At 36.9% G+C, this 17,327-nt stretch overlaps 1 protein-coding gene across 1 annotated transcript in view; it reads right to left on the bottom strand.

Moving 5' to 3' along the window:
- Window positions 1-2,318, bottom strand: part of ca16b (carbonic anhydrase XVI b) — a 73,593-nt gene extending 71,275 nt beyond the window's left edge. The window contains exon 1 of the mRNA XM_057338398.1: window positions 1,817-2,318. Coding sequence (XP_057194381.1) covers window positions 1,817-1,904 — 88 coding nt within the window. The 5' untranslated portion in view covers window positions 1,905-2,318. The remainder of the gene's footprint in view (window positions 1-1,816) is intronic.
- Between the last annotated feature and the right edge of the window lie 15,009 nt (window positions 2,319-17,327).

Raw genomic sequence — 17,327 nt, 5'->3', positions numbered from 1 at the left:
ATATAACACAAATGGAATTCTGAAACAAAAAGAATTATATCATGGGAAATCCCAGCCCATCCTGAAACAAATGAAGCAGTGGCCTTTCATTTTTCAGAAGTCTGGGAAACACAATGGGGACGTCTGTGGTCAGAAAGTTCTCTGCTGAGCGCTTGTACACTGGCCAGACTGTCAACAATAAGCATAAAACACTACTGATTTTGAAGTCGGTGTAACCTCTCCCCATATACCATTGCACTAGCTAAGACTGTTCCAATGATACGCCGCTAAACTTTCATTTAACCATTAGCCTATAGAGACAGATTCATCTTGCATTAAACTCCTATAAAAGTTTTAAGACTGAAAGAATCACTGTCCATGTTCTGTCCATCAACTGACAGGCTTTCATTGTTAAGAAATAAAGGCTCAACATATTTTCAAACTCATTTCCATTAATATCATGGCTTGTTCAAGTTGTCCAAATAAAATTTTGTGGATCATCTACGAACCATTTAAAATTTAAAGGAATTTTGGCATACTTAAAATGCAGTCACTTTATGTCCTCTGACTGTTTTTGCTTTAATTGCTTGCATGAGCCATAATTATTCTGTACAATCATCTTTGCAACAGTAATGTGATAATGAGCACACGGCGCAATTATTAAATAATAGTCTCACATCACATGACCAGGGGTGGTTATGGACAAAAACGTAACCACATCTTCAAGATTCCAGGGAGATCAAATGTAATAATTTAAGAATCGGCCATCAAATAACACATCTGTCGCCAACTAAGTAGTAAAACTTTCTGTTAGTCTTTAATAAATCTTAATATATAAATGTTTAAAATGTACGTTTTGTGTAGAGGATGGGATCACAATTTCCAGTTTTGAAAAAATCTGGTTAAACTATGCATGTAGGCACTTAAGGGCCTTTTCATTAAATAACTAAGCTTCTTGCCTGGTGCACAAAATTAAATAAAGGTTGCTACATGATTTGCCAGGAAATGCCCACAGGCACAACAAACAGCTAAGTAGCAAGCCAATGAAGCAAATGAAGTATTAAGCGATTCATTCAATTATTCAATAAATCAATACGTAAAATTTGATAGCACACTATGAACGCACTTATTACTCTGCGCACCGGTTATTTTGATAGTTTAGACTGATGTAATGCGCAAGGCACGAGCAACCTGTGTCCGCCTTTACAGCCAACGAAACCACGGCACAGTCCATCAAGTAGTCTATACTGTACACTACAAAACGCACACTATATATATACTTCAAGGTCATTTGAGGTACCATTCCAAGAGAATGCACGATCAAAGCTAGAACAGCACATATCCCACATCATCTGCTCACAAACCGGACGAATTTATAAACTATTTTTTCGCAGTTCAGGTGTTTTTTTATTGCGCCAGATTACTATACCTGTTTTTATATGGAGTCTACGTGATTCAACGGTATATAAATTAAATACGACCATTTCAGTTCATTAAAGCAAAGTGTTAAGGATCCAACATTCAGCTTGGATTACATCACCCTGGGAACAATAAAGTCCACGACACCATCGGAGCTCCTAACCTTCTCCAGAAGACCAAACATTCGATCGTGTGTGCATATCCTTAAAAGCATGTAATTATATTTGCGGTATTATACTTTAAAACGCGCGTCTCTACCTAGATAATGCGCTTTAGCTGTCCCCTAATACATGCAAAACCAGTCTTATGATCTTTGATGCTGGTCGACGCATGGTCGTTCAAAAGATCCGCCGTCTGGAACTTTTTGCAAATTGAACGCAATCACCGTTACGATTATTAACCACGAAGGCCCACTTACCGGAATGACAGCTGATGCGTTGGATGAGAAGGGCTGACAAAGTCAAACACAACATCCCCAAACGACACGATCTTCGCGGTCTCCACATGTCCAAAATGCGCAATTAGAGCAAAACGGAATGGCGGATCAAATAAAGCGTCAACGAAGAAAACGCACTAACTTGAACAACTCGAACAATTTCAGACGATCGAGGCGATATAACGACCAGCGACCAATCTTGTGCCTGTTTCTTGGGACATTTCGGGCAGCCCACAATCCGCGCACACTTCTGTTTTCTGTAGCGTCGCCTTTACATTCTCCAAGTTAATCCAAACCAGTACGTATGCCAGACGCACTTTAATATGCTCGTGTTTAAGGCGGCATAAAACACTCGCTTCAGATCCTCTTCTGCACAGCGGCTCTCTCACGTAGGCTATCTAGAAAGTCAGTCGCGTCGATCGCATTCAATGCGCTCCGCTTCTCTATCCGGGAAGTTGTGCATATGAGCGATTTGCCAGAGGAATTAGTTTACAGCCGGGAAGGAAAATCAAAGCCCTGCCCTCTGGATCCTAGCGCCGAAGCCTGAAGCAAGGCGACGATTGGCTACTGGACAACTGAAAAGCAAAGGATCCGTTCTTATAATGTCTCTTTTAAATTGATATCGTATGCTACTCTGCACTTCCGATAGGGTTTACATGAGGTCTTGGGATCGTTTTTTGATGGGTTAATGCAACGGCAAGCTTGTGAATCAAAGGTTTAACACATGTTTCCGCATCGTTTTCCACCTAATGTTATAAAAACACATGTAGGAAACTGCGGAGACATCCTGTCATGTCTTGCTGCAATCAGCGGAATTCAATAGGCATGACATTGTCATTCAACACGACACTCTTCATTGAGAAATGGGAGTGTCAAAACTACCCTGCGACGTCGACTAACGTGGCATATAATGTGCTTCTTAAATTTCACCTCTCCTCATTTTCACATAGGCTAACAGTTCACTTATCCTTTAAAATACTGTGCATCCATACTCATTTGTTTCCTAAGAAACACATGCATGTCTTCCCTTCGGGATTTGGTCCCAGACACTGGCGCTCTCCAAGGTGCTGAAAGTTTGCCAAGCCCCGCGGTGCTGACGACTACCCTTTGACGTCAGTGTCACACATTAGGAGGCTGTGCGCGGCATCTTTTGTACATCAGGTGTGCAGGTGCTTTCTCTGTATCGATGTCGCACACTAGCCAACAGTAAGGGATGCATTACTAACCTCTTTAGTTGCTCTATGATGGAACATGGACATATTAATATTATTGACAACACATTATTATAAATAATAACAAATAAATAAATAAAATGGTTTATAATAATATTAAGCATTTGGACATCCTTAAAATACCATTTTCTGTCACGGTCCCACCACACGACTAGAATTTCATAAACAAGACGGTGGGACCGTGACAATTTTCGTCTTTGACTTGTTAACTGGGAGAATTAGGGCAGCATTTTCTGTAAAACTACTTTCAAACCATTGAGAAAAGTCTACAAATAGTGTAAACATGAGTCAAATGTATTTTATCATGATAAAAATGTACTCAATGTTTTACAGACAAAATCATAAACATATCATCGCTGTCCTGTTCTGAAACACCCCATATCGAAATTCACAGTTTTTCAGCAAAGGGAATCACACTGTAGTTTTGATTAAATACTGTGGCGTCGAAGTCAACAAGTTCTTTTTTATACTTTTTAAAACCCAGTGACAAACATGAAGTGGCAAAAAAAATCACGAAATATGGAGATACAAGGTTTCAGAAGGACAGCAGAGATACAGTATGCAAATAGCCGCTACTTCAATAGACTTGTACTTATAATATTTTAAAACCATTTTACTTTTTTGATGACACAATAAGGAATACAAGGTATGCTACTATTTCTATTTGATGGGAGCCTTCCTTTTTCATGTAACAATGTAGCCAAATCAATTAAGCCTCGAAATGTTTGACTTACTTCGGCTTAATAAAACCTGTTCATTTCTATAGTTACCACATAAAGCACATTCACATATTACCTGACACAACTTTGTGTTTTACCATGTAGGTGTAGCTAAAGAAAGTCTCCCTTTGACCACAATAATTTCCTGTTGATTGTAACAATTATAATGACCTGTTCCTCCAAAATGACTGTATCTCAACTCCTAGAATTTTTTTTACTCTACTAAATTAATGTTGTCCTTGTTGTGAGGTCAAGTTCTCACGCGCCAATGGTTCTCCATCATTCTGTCAGAGCTGTGAGTCGAATACTTTTTCGCTAATTATCACTCCCAGGTTTTCTCACTAGTGCACTAGCCAGTGTGATTGTGTGACACTCTACAGTTCTCTCCCCAAAGACAGCCACAAAAGAGGCTACAGGACAGAAAACAGCAGGGTGCATGGGAGAGCTGCCCAGCTGGAATTTAATTTGAAGAATCTGATTAAATTCTGTATTTAATTACCCTTTCCTCAGAGGAGCTGTTGGGGATTGTCACAGTGTTTTGAACGTGTAGGGTGCGAGCCATCTGCCTAGACTTCTGGAGCGCTCTCTGGTGACCCCTGCAAAAAGGAAGAATTCTCTTTTTTTCTCACACAAACACACCTTGTCCTTTATATAAAGCGGTTCTTTATGCTCTCTTCTCATGCTGACAGTTGCTGTATAACATGGCATCAGTTATGTAGCATTTATTCAGGCAAACGACGATACGTTTCATTGTGGAATTCATTGAATCTGCACATCCCTGTGCATTGTAAATCTCAGGCGTAGTCGTAATTCCCAGCTTTGATAGATCTTCCCAGAGCGTAGTTTATGGTACGGAGCGCACGGTGAAAATATATAAGAGAACATAGAAAGTGCTTTACGTGATTTGGTGGTGTTCATAAAAGTTTAAAGACTGAGGTCAAGTGATAAAATATCAAGGTCCCCGCAATGATGCCTTGTGGCATTTTTTGAAAATAACATTTTTTGTTTCATCATAACCAAAAGATACCAGACGAAGAAAACCACATTCAGAAACGAGCTGGAGAACTAAGGCATAAAACGAAAGATATACTAAAATATATATATATAACTAAAAAAATACAAATAACTAAAAAAGGTTTAAAAAGATGAGCGAATCCTTTGAAGATGTGCTTTTTATGAAAAACAGCGCAGATGTTCGCCACTAAGGTCATTTTACAATTGGGAATGGCTGAAGTCACACTAAAGGAAAGGAACGTTAGAAAATTCTTAATGATGTTCGAATGATCCTGAAACCAGCGTGGGGAATCATCTCGCCTGATACAAATCAAAAACAGACCTGAAACCCTTATTAAAGACTTATCTGAATGTATCAGGCCAATCAATCCGCCTTGACTCCGAAAATGATATTATGCAAATTGGATGTTTTTTCACTATGGTTTGGCATATGTTATTTGTGAACTTGGTAAAGAGGTCGCGCATGAAAACGTCTACAGGTTCTGAACGGCTGCATTAAAATGCAGCCTGTTTGTGGAGAATGAGATACAGTATGAGAGCCAAAACACATACCTTGGGGTCTTGAGTGGTTTGAGACACATATCAGTTTATATTATAAATACCCCCATTTGCATGTATATGCAATTTCAACATGTTATATCATCACACCAGCAAATTCAATCCGCAGGAAATCTACTTATCAGAATCACATCCGCAGCCCAAGACAACCAGAGACTAACCTGAGGAGGCTTGTCAACAGAAGTGGAAGATAAGAATAGGAGCATTTTCTCGGCTTTCACACGCCATAGCCCGTAATTAGGCCATTTTGGGATTAGGGAATTTAAATTTCAGCAAAAATCTGCTGTGCCACTGCAGTTCTAGGTCTGTTTTACATTTCTGCTTCAGTGTGCCAATAGCCTCAGGCAGCGTGGGTTAAACATTTAGGAGGTATCGATGTGTAGGCTTAACGCTGGAGTCAAAGCTGGGAAATCAGAGAGACTGACCTGTGGAGAAAGAAAGAGGGGTAAAAGCTTTGCATTTTTTAAAACTCTGACTAGACAGCTTTTAAATTGAACATTTATATATCGTGCAATAAAATATGTTTGTTTTCAAGAGCTATATACAGTGTGTCAGTTCAGGCAATGTTTGTCACCCTGCCTATGTATTGAACACTGCAATGAGCTGTTCTGGCATATGCGAGTGCTCTGTGGATGATTTGTCTCCCACTATAAAGCTGCTAAAAATGCAACTGCACAAAAGCGAAACGCATTTAGATACTTAAGCCAAATTTAATTATGACTGAATGTAATTGCATTAAAGTTGTGATATCAAACCGAGTGACGCTGTCAAATACATGATGCAAACATTCAGTCATAACCGACTTTTCTTTACTATTTTAAAGTTATTTCAGCCAACTTATCCCAAGGTCTTTCTGTTGATGTATTAAGTCAGTTCTTCTCAAGATCACAGACGTGCCCTTGCAGAATAACCACAGGTTTAGTTTAAAACATTAAAGGGATAGTTAGCTCAAAAATGAAAATTCAGTCATCATTTATTCACCCTCAAGTTGTTTCAAACTTGTATAAATTTCGTTGGTTTGCTAAACACAAAGAAAGATATTTGGATGTTTGTAACCAAACAATTCTGGGGGACTACCATTGTATAAATGTGGTTTCCCACATCTATACAAGAACTTTATACAGCTTTGGAACCACTTGAGGGTAAGCAAATGATTTTTACAGAATATTCATTTTTGGGTGACCTAGGGCCTCGTGTATCAACGCCGCGTACGCACAAAAACTTTACGTACGCCAGCTTTCACAGTCACGGTCGGATGTACTAACAGTGAAATTAACAAGAGAATGTGCGTTCCTCCACACCAACTTCATGTCTGGCATGAGTTTTTTTGTGCGTACGCACATTTACAGCTTTGTCCATACGCAATGTTTTAGTATGGAATCAACGCAAGTCTTTGTACATGAGGCCCATAGTTCTTTAAAATATTCCACTCTGTTTGACAACCAGAAAGGGTCCAAATACTTCAGCGTATCTATTGCGACCAAAGTGTAAAAGTGTGTATCTTTCAGAGAAATTACATACGTTAAAGTGCCTTAAAGTACTATTTTAAGATGTGGCTAATTTTGGCTAATTCGTACAATCTCAGTCGTACACTTCTGTACGATTTGCTTTCGCGCCAGTGACATTAGGCTTAGGGGCGGGGTTAGGGGTGGGGCTTCAGAACTGAGTTTTTCTAGAAATCATTTTGTTTGTAAGATTAACAATGTACAAATTCATATAAATTAGCCACCTTGGAAAATAGTTACGAATTCCCGTTAGATCAGGTTGGTGCTTTGAAACTGTTTCAGCCACCGTGTGTTAATTCGATTCTTCACACCAAAAGCTTTGCTCACAATTTTAGCTCGTGCTAAAAGGTCAAAGTTGTTCCAGAACAGAGGGCCGTCAATGAATCTATAAGCTCTGTCAGTGTCATCGCTCCCAAACACCCTTTCCTCTCTCTTCTCGGCCCTCACCGGCCCCAGAGCAATCTTTCTGTTTGTCAATATCTGTAACCATCAGTTCTCCCAAGGACATGAGAACGGAAGGGTCAAATGCTGCCGCTCAACCTAATTATGCTGATGGTGGCAGGCAGCTAAAAGCCAGAAGGCGGTTAGCTTCCAGAAAAGTCCCTTTACTGTCCTCTGAACGGACACTCAGCATTGAGATTTCGATATATCAGCTTTGCCAAATGGGCCCACTGGGGCTGCTCCTGTTCGGGGCAACATCTAAACACGTTTTCGTTAAACTGCCAAACATAAAGGAAATGCCTCTTAAATACGCGATCAAATATGCTGTGCTGATTCAATTTTATGAACTCGAAAATGCTGCGCACGTGCGATACACAAATGTATAAATCAATAGGCATGTAAATGGAGCCATAAATATAGTAAAATACAGTTACATTTGCACAATTTGCAAGCTGGAGCTCCCACTCTGTGTTAAAGAATGGCCCATGTTCAAGAATCAGAGGCTTTACAATATAGTTCTGCTATAAATCAGTTTAATAGCATATGAACCTTTGATATATGGCTACAGGGCTTCGGACACAACTCTTAAAGCTCTCCCTCGCCGAATGTCCACAATGAGGTCAGTTTATTTTGTATTATTTAACTATTCTTCCAAAAAGCTGCGCACCATGACATGTTCATTTTTGCGTATTAATGTTCAGATCAATAGGCCGAAATGAGTGAATAAATAATTCAATCACTCGTATTATATGGGTACGAGTGGAAAATTTAATTAGGTCAGAATGTTATCAAAAGTGCCTGGTGTGGTAGTCTATCTTCCAAATCACGACTAACATCAGTTTGTAAGATCTGCCCCAGGTTTGACTAGATTCACTAGAATATAATCTTTCTTTTATGAAAGACCAATAATTCAGTGAACTCAGAGTCGACAGCCATGTGATGTGATTTGCTCGAGTGAAATGAAACTTGTATCTGCAAAATTCTTCCATTTTGGCCAGCCTTTCCACTTTATCACTGTATTAAGCCGAAACGATTGGTACACCTGCCTAGAGATTGATGCCAATGTCACACTGACCGAGCCAACAGGGTTGTCAAAATTTCAACACAGAATGCTGTTTTTACCAAACATTAGTTTGAGAAAGACGTTTATGAATTTGCAATCTAGGACATTGGCATGTATGCATTGTTAATGCGCAATCTATATTTGTTTATGACTGCACTTGAGAAAATGAATAATGAATGTTGTTCTTGCATTTCCCAATAGAAAAGGGGAGCACTAAAAAACAATTAACACCTCAAGCAGAGATAAGAATAAGAGCCAAAATAAGATCATCACTCATCACTGATTTTACCCACATTTGCCAGGAAAACCTGTGATGTTTTCTTATGCAAAAATTCAAATCTAAAAGAACTTTTTATAGTCCCATATAACATCAGTGTTTTTTAATAAGCAAATTAAATATAAAATCCTCATGTTTATGTTTCTGTGACCTTAAAAACTATTCTGAGAGCTCCTGACTTTACCAGCTCATTGGTACCCATAAGAAAATCTCTTAACTCAATTATTTATAATATATATATTTAATATCTCAGATATTTCTCCTAACAAAAATCTTCCGAATGTATTCATACAGTGTACGAAGTGATCTCAACAATGTCACAAACTGAGCTGTCTCAGTTCAAACTGAACAAGTCTGCAATCAAAAGTCAAAATTCAAAGATTTCAATATGAACCAAGGTTATTTTAGTTTACTAAAATTAAAAGCTTGAAAATGTTTCTGTTTATTGAAATCAAATATTGGCCTTACTATTATTGGAAAAACTTGAACTTCAAATTGAAATGTTGCCAAACTGAAATAAGTTTCAGGCACTAACATTATAATTATAAAAAACTAAAATAAAAATAAATTAATCTTATATAGGAACATAAATAATAAATAAATAATAAAACGACAAAAGCATATAACAAAATTGATAAACATATATCAATATATAACAAATCTAAAAATAAAAGCTAATTTTAAATATTTATAAAACTAAAACTATAATAAATCTGATATGAACTCAAAACTTTGTCTCATTTGTTTCTACAGTATTCCTCCTAAACAACTTTAAGACTCTATGAAAGCACAACATCTGAACAATAACAATCTCCAAAAGATATTTCGTATGATACCACTACTTTTGAAATAGAGTTTTGCTTTAACAATATCCAGCACTGTACATTAAAATATCAGTTAAACAATCTTTTTGGCCCCAGTATCCAAATATTAAGTAATGGCCATTTTCTACCCACAGTATAATCTACTTTATTCTACTTTATTAAACTCTCCAGCACTTAGAAAGAAAGCACCACGTGTTCTGATGCGATTTATTGCGAGCCAACACATTTCAAGACAAACTGTTCATCTCTGAACATTAGCCATGACAGTTCTTCAATACGCTTATAATTATAATGGATGGTGTTTGTCTTTCCTGAATCAATTGATTAGCGAATTGTGGTGTATTGTATTAACGCAGGAGAAGAGCAGACGATAAATCACAGAAACCAGATCACGCTAAGTTTTGCAGCCACGTTTCCTCTCCTTTAAACTGAGCTTAACGGAAAAAGTCCAACTTTTGGTATCAGCACCTCATGGTTAAATATTAATTATAACATGTTAAACTTTTAATACTTCTGTTGGAACGCAATAACATTATCCTGTCATTAATAATCTTTTTTAGATGCAATGCAAGTAGAAGGTTTACTTCTCATCTAGTACTTTTGTCGTAAAGCATGCCGTTAAACGTCAGCCATCGATAAATGAGGTATGAAGCGAGAAGGCAAGCACAGGGAAAGAAAAACAGCTACGCTTCCTTCTAGCTTTACAGTGACAGAAAAGCACTTCCTCTCTACCCCAATCTTTTAATCATCTAATTTCTGCCAGACCCTCAATTACATTTGACAGTCGGCTTTCTGTTTGAACAAGAGCCACTTTATCTTTGTATGTCACGGTTTGTTAATCACATCTTTCTTGTATTCATGTCCAACCAATTGAACGAAATCAAGAGGGAGGTCTACAATCACAAAAGCTATTTTAATATTTAATGGATTGTTACATTTTATTTGTCTGGCTGCTCATTTTTGTACAGAAGTCAAACGCACCACTAATGCAGTATAATTTTCAGTGTGAAATGTTAAAATATTAATAATAGACATATTAAATCGTTCACATTTTCCGAATAGAATGTGGCCCGCTGCTGGCAGGATGCTACTGCGTGTGTGACTTTGTGATTGCTACAAGCATCTTGCAGTTGTTGTTATATCATATATCTAAGATGTTCAAATCTTTGGATTTAGGGTGCAAGTTTACAATTTTTATTTTTAGGGGTAAACTATTACTCTAACCATATGGTTGGTTAAAGTAATAGTTTACCCCTTAAAATAAAAATTGTCACCCTTGTGTCATTCAAAACCTGTATGACTGTATGAAAATATTTTGAGGAATGTCTCATAGGTTTTGTGTTCAAATGGAAGTCAATGGTGGCCAAAGTTGTCCAGGTTTGTGTTCTGCAAAAAAAAAGAAAGTCATACAGATTTGAAATGACATGAGAGTGAGTAAATGATGAAATAAAATGTTTTTAAAAGTTTTTTTGCATGGTAGTTTATTTTTTGTTCTCACAAACAAATTTCTTATTTACTTTATTGTTTGTTTGTTTAAGCAAGTTACTCTATGTGTTTCCAGAATTGTGATTATACTTCTCTTGTACCTGAGCAGGAAGCCATGCACAGAATTCTGGGAAACGTTATGGAAGTGAGCAGCTCTGCAGTATGTCAGCTGGATTCTGAACCTTGGACCTCTATATGTAACCTTATCAAAGCTTTTTGAAATGTCCTTGTTCCTCTGTCACCAGCTCCTGCTAATCTAATTCTAAACTCAATGTCTTCTCTGAAGTTTGTGATATGCTGACAAGGCACGCTGTAATGATTTATGAACATGCCTTAATTGGAACCTTTGCTTACCCTGAAGGTGCCAGCGATTCTGCTTCTGTAAGCGCATTTTAATCATCAAAACATGTATTAGATGGCTCAGACGTTTGATTAAATTGCCTTAATACAGTATGTGCAATTTCTTACAATGTATATAGAAATTTCACTGGTAGGCCTAAAAGTATATATACGTATATATTTAAAAATATTAGAATTGGCTTTTTTATTAGTGTACATTTTGTGTCCAAAGTTTGTGTGGTGCTTTAGTTGTACCGTACCATAAAATTAATATCAAATATAATATACATAATATATAAAAAAAACACTGACCTTTGAACTTCACAAGATATAAGACATCGCCATCTCTGTTTAAAACATAGAACTGCTGTTTGAAACATATTATAAGCTTACCGTTGTGAATATGAGTAAGGTAAAGAGACACCGAACACTGATTTTTACATACTTGCCTGATTTTTGTTTATTTTTAACCAAAACGTTACAGATCTTTATAAAACATGATTGCGCCTTTCACTTCTTGAGTCACTTGTTTCAGTCTATATTTCTTACTTACAAATCCCCCAGCAAACTTTAAGAACTTGGTTAAAACTCCATTTGCCTTTTTTAAACATGGTCATTTCATTGGGCATCTTTTCCCGTTCTGATACTGATTGATGGCATTCAGAGTTATTCGCCAGTAAAATTGCTTTTCAAGATTACATCATCATTCTTAATTACACAGAGTCATTCATGTGAGGTGGCAACAGTTAATTGAAAACTAATTTCCTTAAGTGGACAAGACTGATTGCTGCCCAAAGTTTAGGTCAGCAGAAGTTCCACAGCCCTCGCCGAGTACAGTTGCAGTTTAAGTCGAAATGCATTATATCTATACTGTAGGTTCCTCTGCTTGACTTTTTCCCTTGCATAACACGCTTAAACTGGATTATTTAAACAATAAAGATAAAGTTTGTCAAAATAAACGTTGATGTCTGAAGGTTGGTGATGTAAACGCTTAAAAAGCCTTGAATTCTGAAGGTTATTCATTCATGCTTTGTGTAATTGAAACACTTGAGCAGTTTAAAGCAAGTTTGCTAGGCAGCTGGCCTGAGTGGTTAATATGTGATGTTTTTAAGGGGTTTAAAGGGTTACCAGGGTTTTGCAAAATTCAGACAATCAGACGCAGGTACGTTTTAGCACAGCTTTGACGCAATCTCGCAACTTTTCAAACATTCCATGAAAGAATTTTGATGATCCCCTAGACGAAAACTATAGACAGTTTCATCGGATGCACCCGCCTGGCCCAAAGTTATATTTAATTTACATGAATATTAATATTTTTTTGTATGTTAATTGTATTAAATTAAATTAAAACTACGCAACAGTTAATGATTCTTTGCGGAGCTCTACCAGAAGTTAAGTTTGGGACATAACTTTTATGTTGTTGCTGCTGAAACGTCTATAAGTCGGACCAGTTAAAAACACAGCACACTATGTCAAAACATATTAAAAGACTATGGTGAGTTTGTAGATGGATGTAGCTTGAAAGCTGCAGGGTCAGAAAAAGTTTAGGAATTAAAAAACTCTAGTGACAATATGGCTTTGTCAGCAAACATAATAAAGCAAGAGGAAAAATATGAAAAAGAGAAAAAAAGAGAGAGTAAATGAGAGAAAGAGATGTGGCAGTGGGCTAGCGAAGAGGTCGAGCGATGTGCGGTCCGGGCGCCGATAATGGAGTGCATAGGGAGGAGATGTACCATCAGCCATGCCGAGAAGTGATCTATAGTCTCGCCTGTTTGAATTTATGAGCATTAAGTATGGCACCATCTTACTTGTAATTTGAAATTCCTTAAAATATATGCAGACGACCGCTCTAAGTGATGGATTTTAATGGTCATACCAGGATTAGAAAGAACCAATTTATTTTCAAGGAAATGAATAACAGAAATCTTTGCCCATAGAGAGCCAATGAGACATAATTGGTGTCTTGTTTTCACTGCTAAGCTTGTGAACGACCAAAGCTGCAGCTTGAGGACACACTACACAGCCGTGGAATGTAACAATGTGTCCATACATGTGAATGTCTGTCTACAGGTTACATTTTGACTGGCGGGCATCTCTAATACAGGGCAGAATTAATTGCATGGATTATATAAAAATCCAAGTTAATTGGGGACATATGAATGTGACATCTTTCTATAATACTCAAACAAGTCACGAGTTGTTAGTTTGAGTAATAACTGCATATAGATTAAAAGCCTTTTAAATGCAGCTCACGGCATGATAATGTAGTTAAAATGAAAGAGATGAATAGAAAGAAATGCAAACGATTTTATGTGTTAGCATAAGAATTAGACAATTCTTAAAATAACAAAGAGACAGTATATCATCATCACCGTTATGCACCGGATGGCAGCTACGTGGGAGTGTTTGCTCTGCTGTCCGTTTTCACAGTTACCACTCGGAGATGAGATATTTGTTCTTCCCCAAATCTGTCTGACAATTATGAGGTTGTCATACAGAAAAACAGCAGACAGAATTTTACTCCTTAGAAATACAGCAGCATTCTATAACCTCCAAGAAAATGATCTATCGTTTTATGCTGTCGAATGCGTCAACGCAACATGACCATGGTGCCAATTTATGACAAGCTCCACCCATGAGCCTCCAAAAAAGACAAAAATTACCAGGAAAGTACCATAATAAAAGTAAATTAGTCCTTACCACTCTTAATATTCCTATATATAATCGATATTACCGAATATTCCTATATATAATATATGTTCCTATAATCTATATGTTTTCTGACATTTTCTCAAGTTCTGTCTGGCCAACATTGGAGTGTAGATTATGATATGGTTATCTTAATAAAATCTATTTTGATGAGCTTTTTATAGTCTTTACATTTCAGGCTTGTCTATGTTGATAACAGGCCATATGTTTCAGCTCTTAATGAACTACATTGCGCATGAATGTGCAATATTATGACCTACTGTCTAAGTCTGTACTTCTAGAATTGTAACTGGTATTTGTGCAAAGAAAGGTTGCTTTTCCCAGTGGTCATATTAACATGCTGAGTATAAATTACTTTAACAAGCTTCACAAAGAACTACCGTTTTAAAATGGGTCAAAGAACAATGTCTTTGATGTAAAAATAACTGTTCAGGATAAGGTGCTCATTAAAACAGGTGTGCTGATGAATTATAGTTATGTCTTTTCCGATATCCACCACATTAAGCAGGGTAATGAACGGACCACTTTTCCCACTTTGGTATTATTCCCAAAATACGCTTAAAAAATTAGAATGAATCCAAGTGTGAGGTTCAACAGTTGCTTAGTTGTTAACCACTTAGTACCACTTGTTTACATGCTAGAATTACTTCTGTAAGATAACAAGACATGTGGGTCACATTTAAACCATAGAAAAAAATGTTTTGTCTTTACTCAGTGGCAGGTTTCTTGTTGTGCAACATCTTACAAATAATAAAAACAATAAAACTGCTGCCAAGACAGATCATTGATCTTTGAAAGCACATTTAATGGCTTCTTGAATCTTAGTTACCTTTTTATAAATCATAGGAGTATTACCCAACCTCAACACATCATGAGCTCTGTTTCCAAAAAGCATGTAAAAGCAAAAGCAGTTTTTCTGACAGTGTAATAAGACATGCATTTTCATAATTTGCAAGTTCAAAATGGCATACATTATTTCTACAAATACCCAAAACTTGAATTTATCTGATGCTATGCTGGTGAAGGCTAAAGAAAACAATGTGAGCTTTCATTTGGAAACATGAATGACTCAGAGTTTATCATTGCGCATGGTGTTTTTTTTTTGTTGCTCTTGTGTAAAACAGGAAAAGAGCTCTCATTATCAGAATGACCGTGAGCCGTGAGAGCTTTGTGTTAAAAGTGTCAAATGCTTTGCTGAAGAAATCCAAAGGCTGTATATGGGTCACCATTGAAGTATAATTACAGTGTGAAATGATTCCTGAAAACAAATAAGGGTTCTTGATCTTGCATTCACAATTCTCAAACCAAGTACTTTCATTAGTAGGGTTGGGAATCGAAAATCAATTCCAATTTGGAATCGGAATCGAAAGGCTAGGAATCGGATCGGAATCGAAAGGAATTGGAATCGGATACTTGAGATTAAAATTTGAATTCCTCTTATCAATTCCTGTCTGCATATTTTCAGAAAAGTACACGCGTTGCATGATCTGCTGATATCTCAATAAAAGACCTTATGAAAATTATCGATATTTTTTACTATAGTAAGCATAGTTTAGCTATAGAATTTGCATTAAAGCACAGGAATCACAAATTAACCATAGTTGCATTATAGTAACTGCAGTTTAACCATGATGTAGTTCAACTATGATAATACAAATTGTAATAAATCAGAAAAGGTGTGTTTCTATGTGTAAATATACACAAAACGGTGCTCATAAATATATAAATATATTTTGCAAACAAGTCAATAAGCAGGCTAAATGACCATACAGGTTGATATCTAAATGTTTTACTTCAACTGTGGAATCGAAACTGGGAATCGATAAGAATCGAAATCGATAAGCAGAATCGGAATTGGAATCGGAATCGATAAAATTGAAACGATTCCCAACCCTATTCATTAGTGTTCTGGCCTGAACATCACAATATTTCATTACTTAGAAATAAAAGACTTGTTTGCATGTATCGCTTCATACCAATTACTGAAAACATACGAATTGTCCAGTTTTGGTCTCATAATTAATGCGACTAGGAGCCTATCATAACAGCAACCTGGCATAAAATACAGCTCTGATCCATGGACAGCGTTGCACAGACTGTATAATAAGTCTTGGAGAGAGGCAGTCAAAATGCAGCGTGAGCTACTCTCAAACCAGCCTGTATTCTAACTGTCAGTTATTCACAGATCATTCTTTAATTAAGCATTTTAAAACACTGCACTGCAGTTTTATGTTTTCTTGGTTTACCAAACTGATTTAAATCCGGACAATTGTAGTTAAAGGAACAGTTCACCCAAAAATGAAGATTATGTCTTCATTTACTCACCTCAAGTTGTTCCAAATCTGTATACATTTCTCTGTTCTGATGAAGATATTTGGAAGAATGAAGGAAAGCAAACAGTTCTGGGGCACTTTTGACTACCATTGTAATTGTTCCTATCATGGTAGTAAATGGTGGCCAAGAACTGTTTGGTTCCAAGCAGGGGCGATTATAGGTTTTCAATATTGGGGGGCTCAGCCTCCAATGAGGATATATATAAATATATATATATATAGCCACACTCTAAGCACCACATAATGTATATATTACTAAAATAAATAATTAAGAAAGAATATGCAGAAAAGCATAAAGACAAGTTATTGTTATTCAAATAAATATCACATTAATCGGTCAATCTGCAACATTTATAATTCAAAGTGACAACAACAGCCACAAATCCATATAATAAATGTCACAATCAACTGCTGAATCATTATTTAGTAGGAATAACTTGATATGTTTCCCAGCCATTCATTCTGATTAGCACGAGCGCCGTCACTCCTGTCCTGTGCATGACTGCGTGTTCATCTATTACATCCACAATATGTTTTAAATTAATAATAAAAATACTGAAGCGTCTGAAAAACGACAAAGAGCTTCTAGGTACACTTTTGTTTCCTCGGATCTCAGAACAATGAATAACAGCCGCACCAGGCTGAACTACAGTAACGTAACTCTAACTGCTCGTCGACGTCTTTCCGGGGCTGTCAAAACTACCAACTCTCTGTAACTTAGGTGCAGAAAAATCAAACAGCACATCATCATGAATGACACATTTCTGTGCGCTACAATATCATCATGATGCCGTCATTGGTGTGAAGTGATGCTTTCATTTTGCTGGAGGTAACGTAAACAACTAACGTTAGTTAACGAGGGGTGAACGCAGACAAAACTTTTTTTATAGTGGATGGGAAAGGGTCTTGTATCGCTCCCGCATCATATTAAGCTGCATTTATAACAAAAAATGGCAAAAATGCAGATGTCATGTTAAAGTACACACCTTGTAAC

Source organism: Triplophysa rosa, linkage group LG7, assembly GCF_024868665.1.
Source record: "Triplophysa rosa linkage group LG7, Trosa_1v2, whole genome shotgun sequence".
Classification (NCBI taxonomy): Eukaryota; Metazoa; Chordata; class Actinopteri; order Cypriniformes; family Nemacheilidae; genus Triplophysa; species Triplophysa rosa.
The sequence above is the reverse complement of the archived record's forward strand: the minus strand, read 5'-3'. Positions and strand labels throughout refer to the sequence as shown.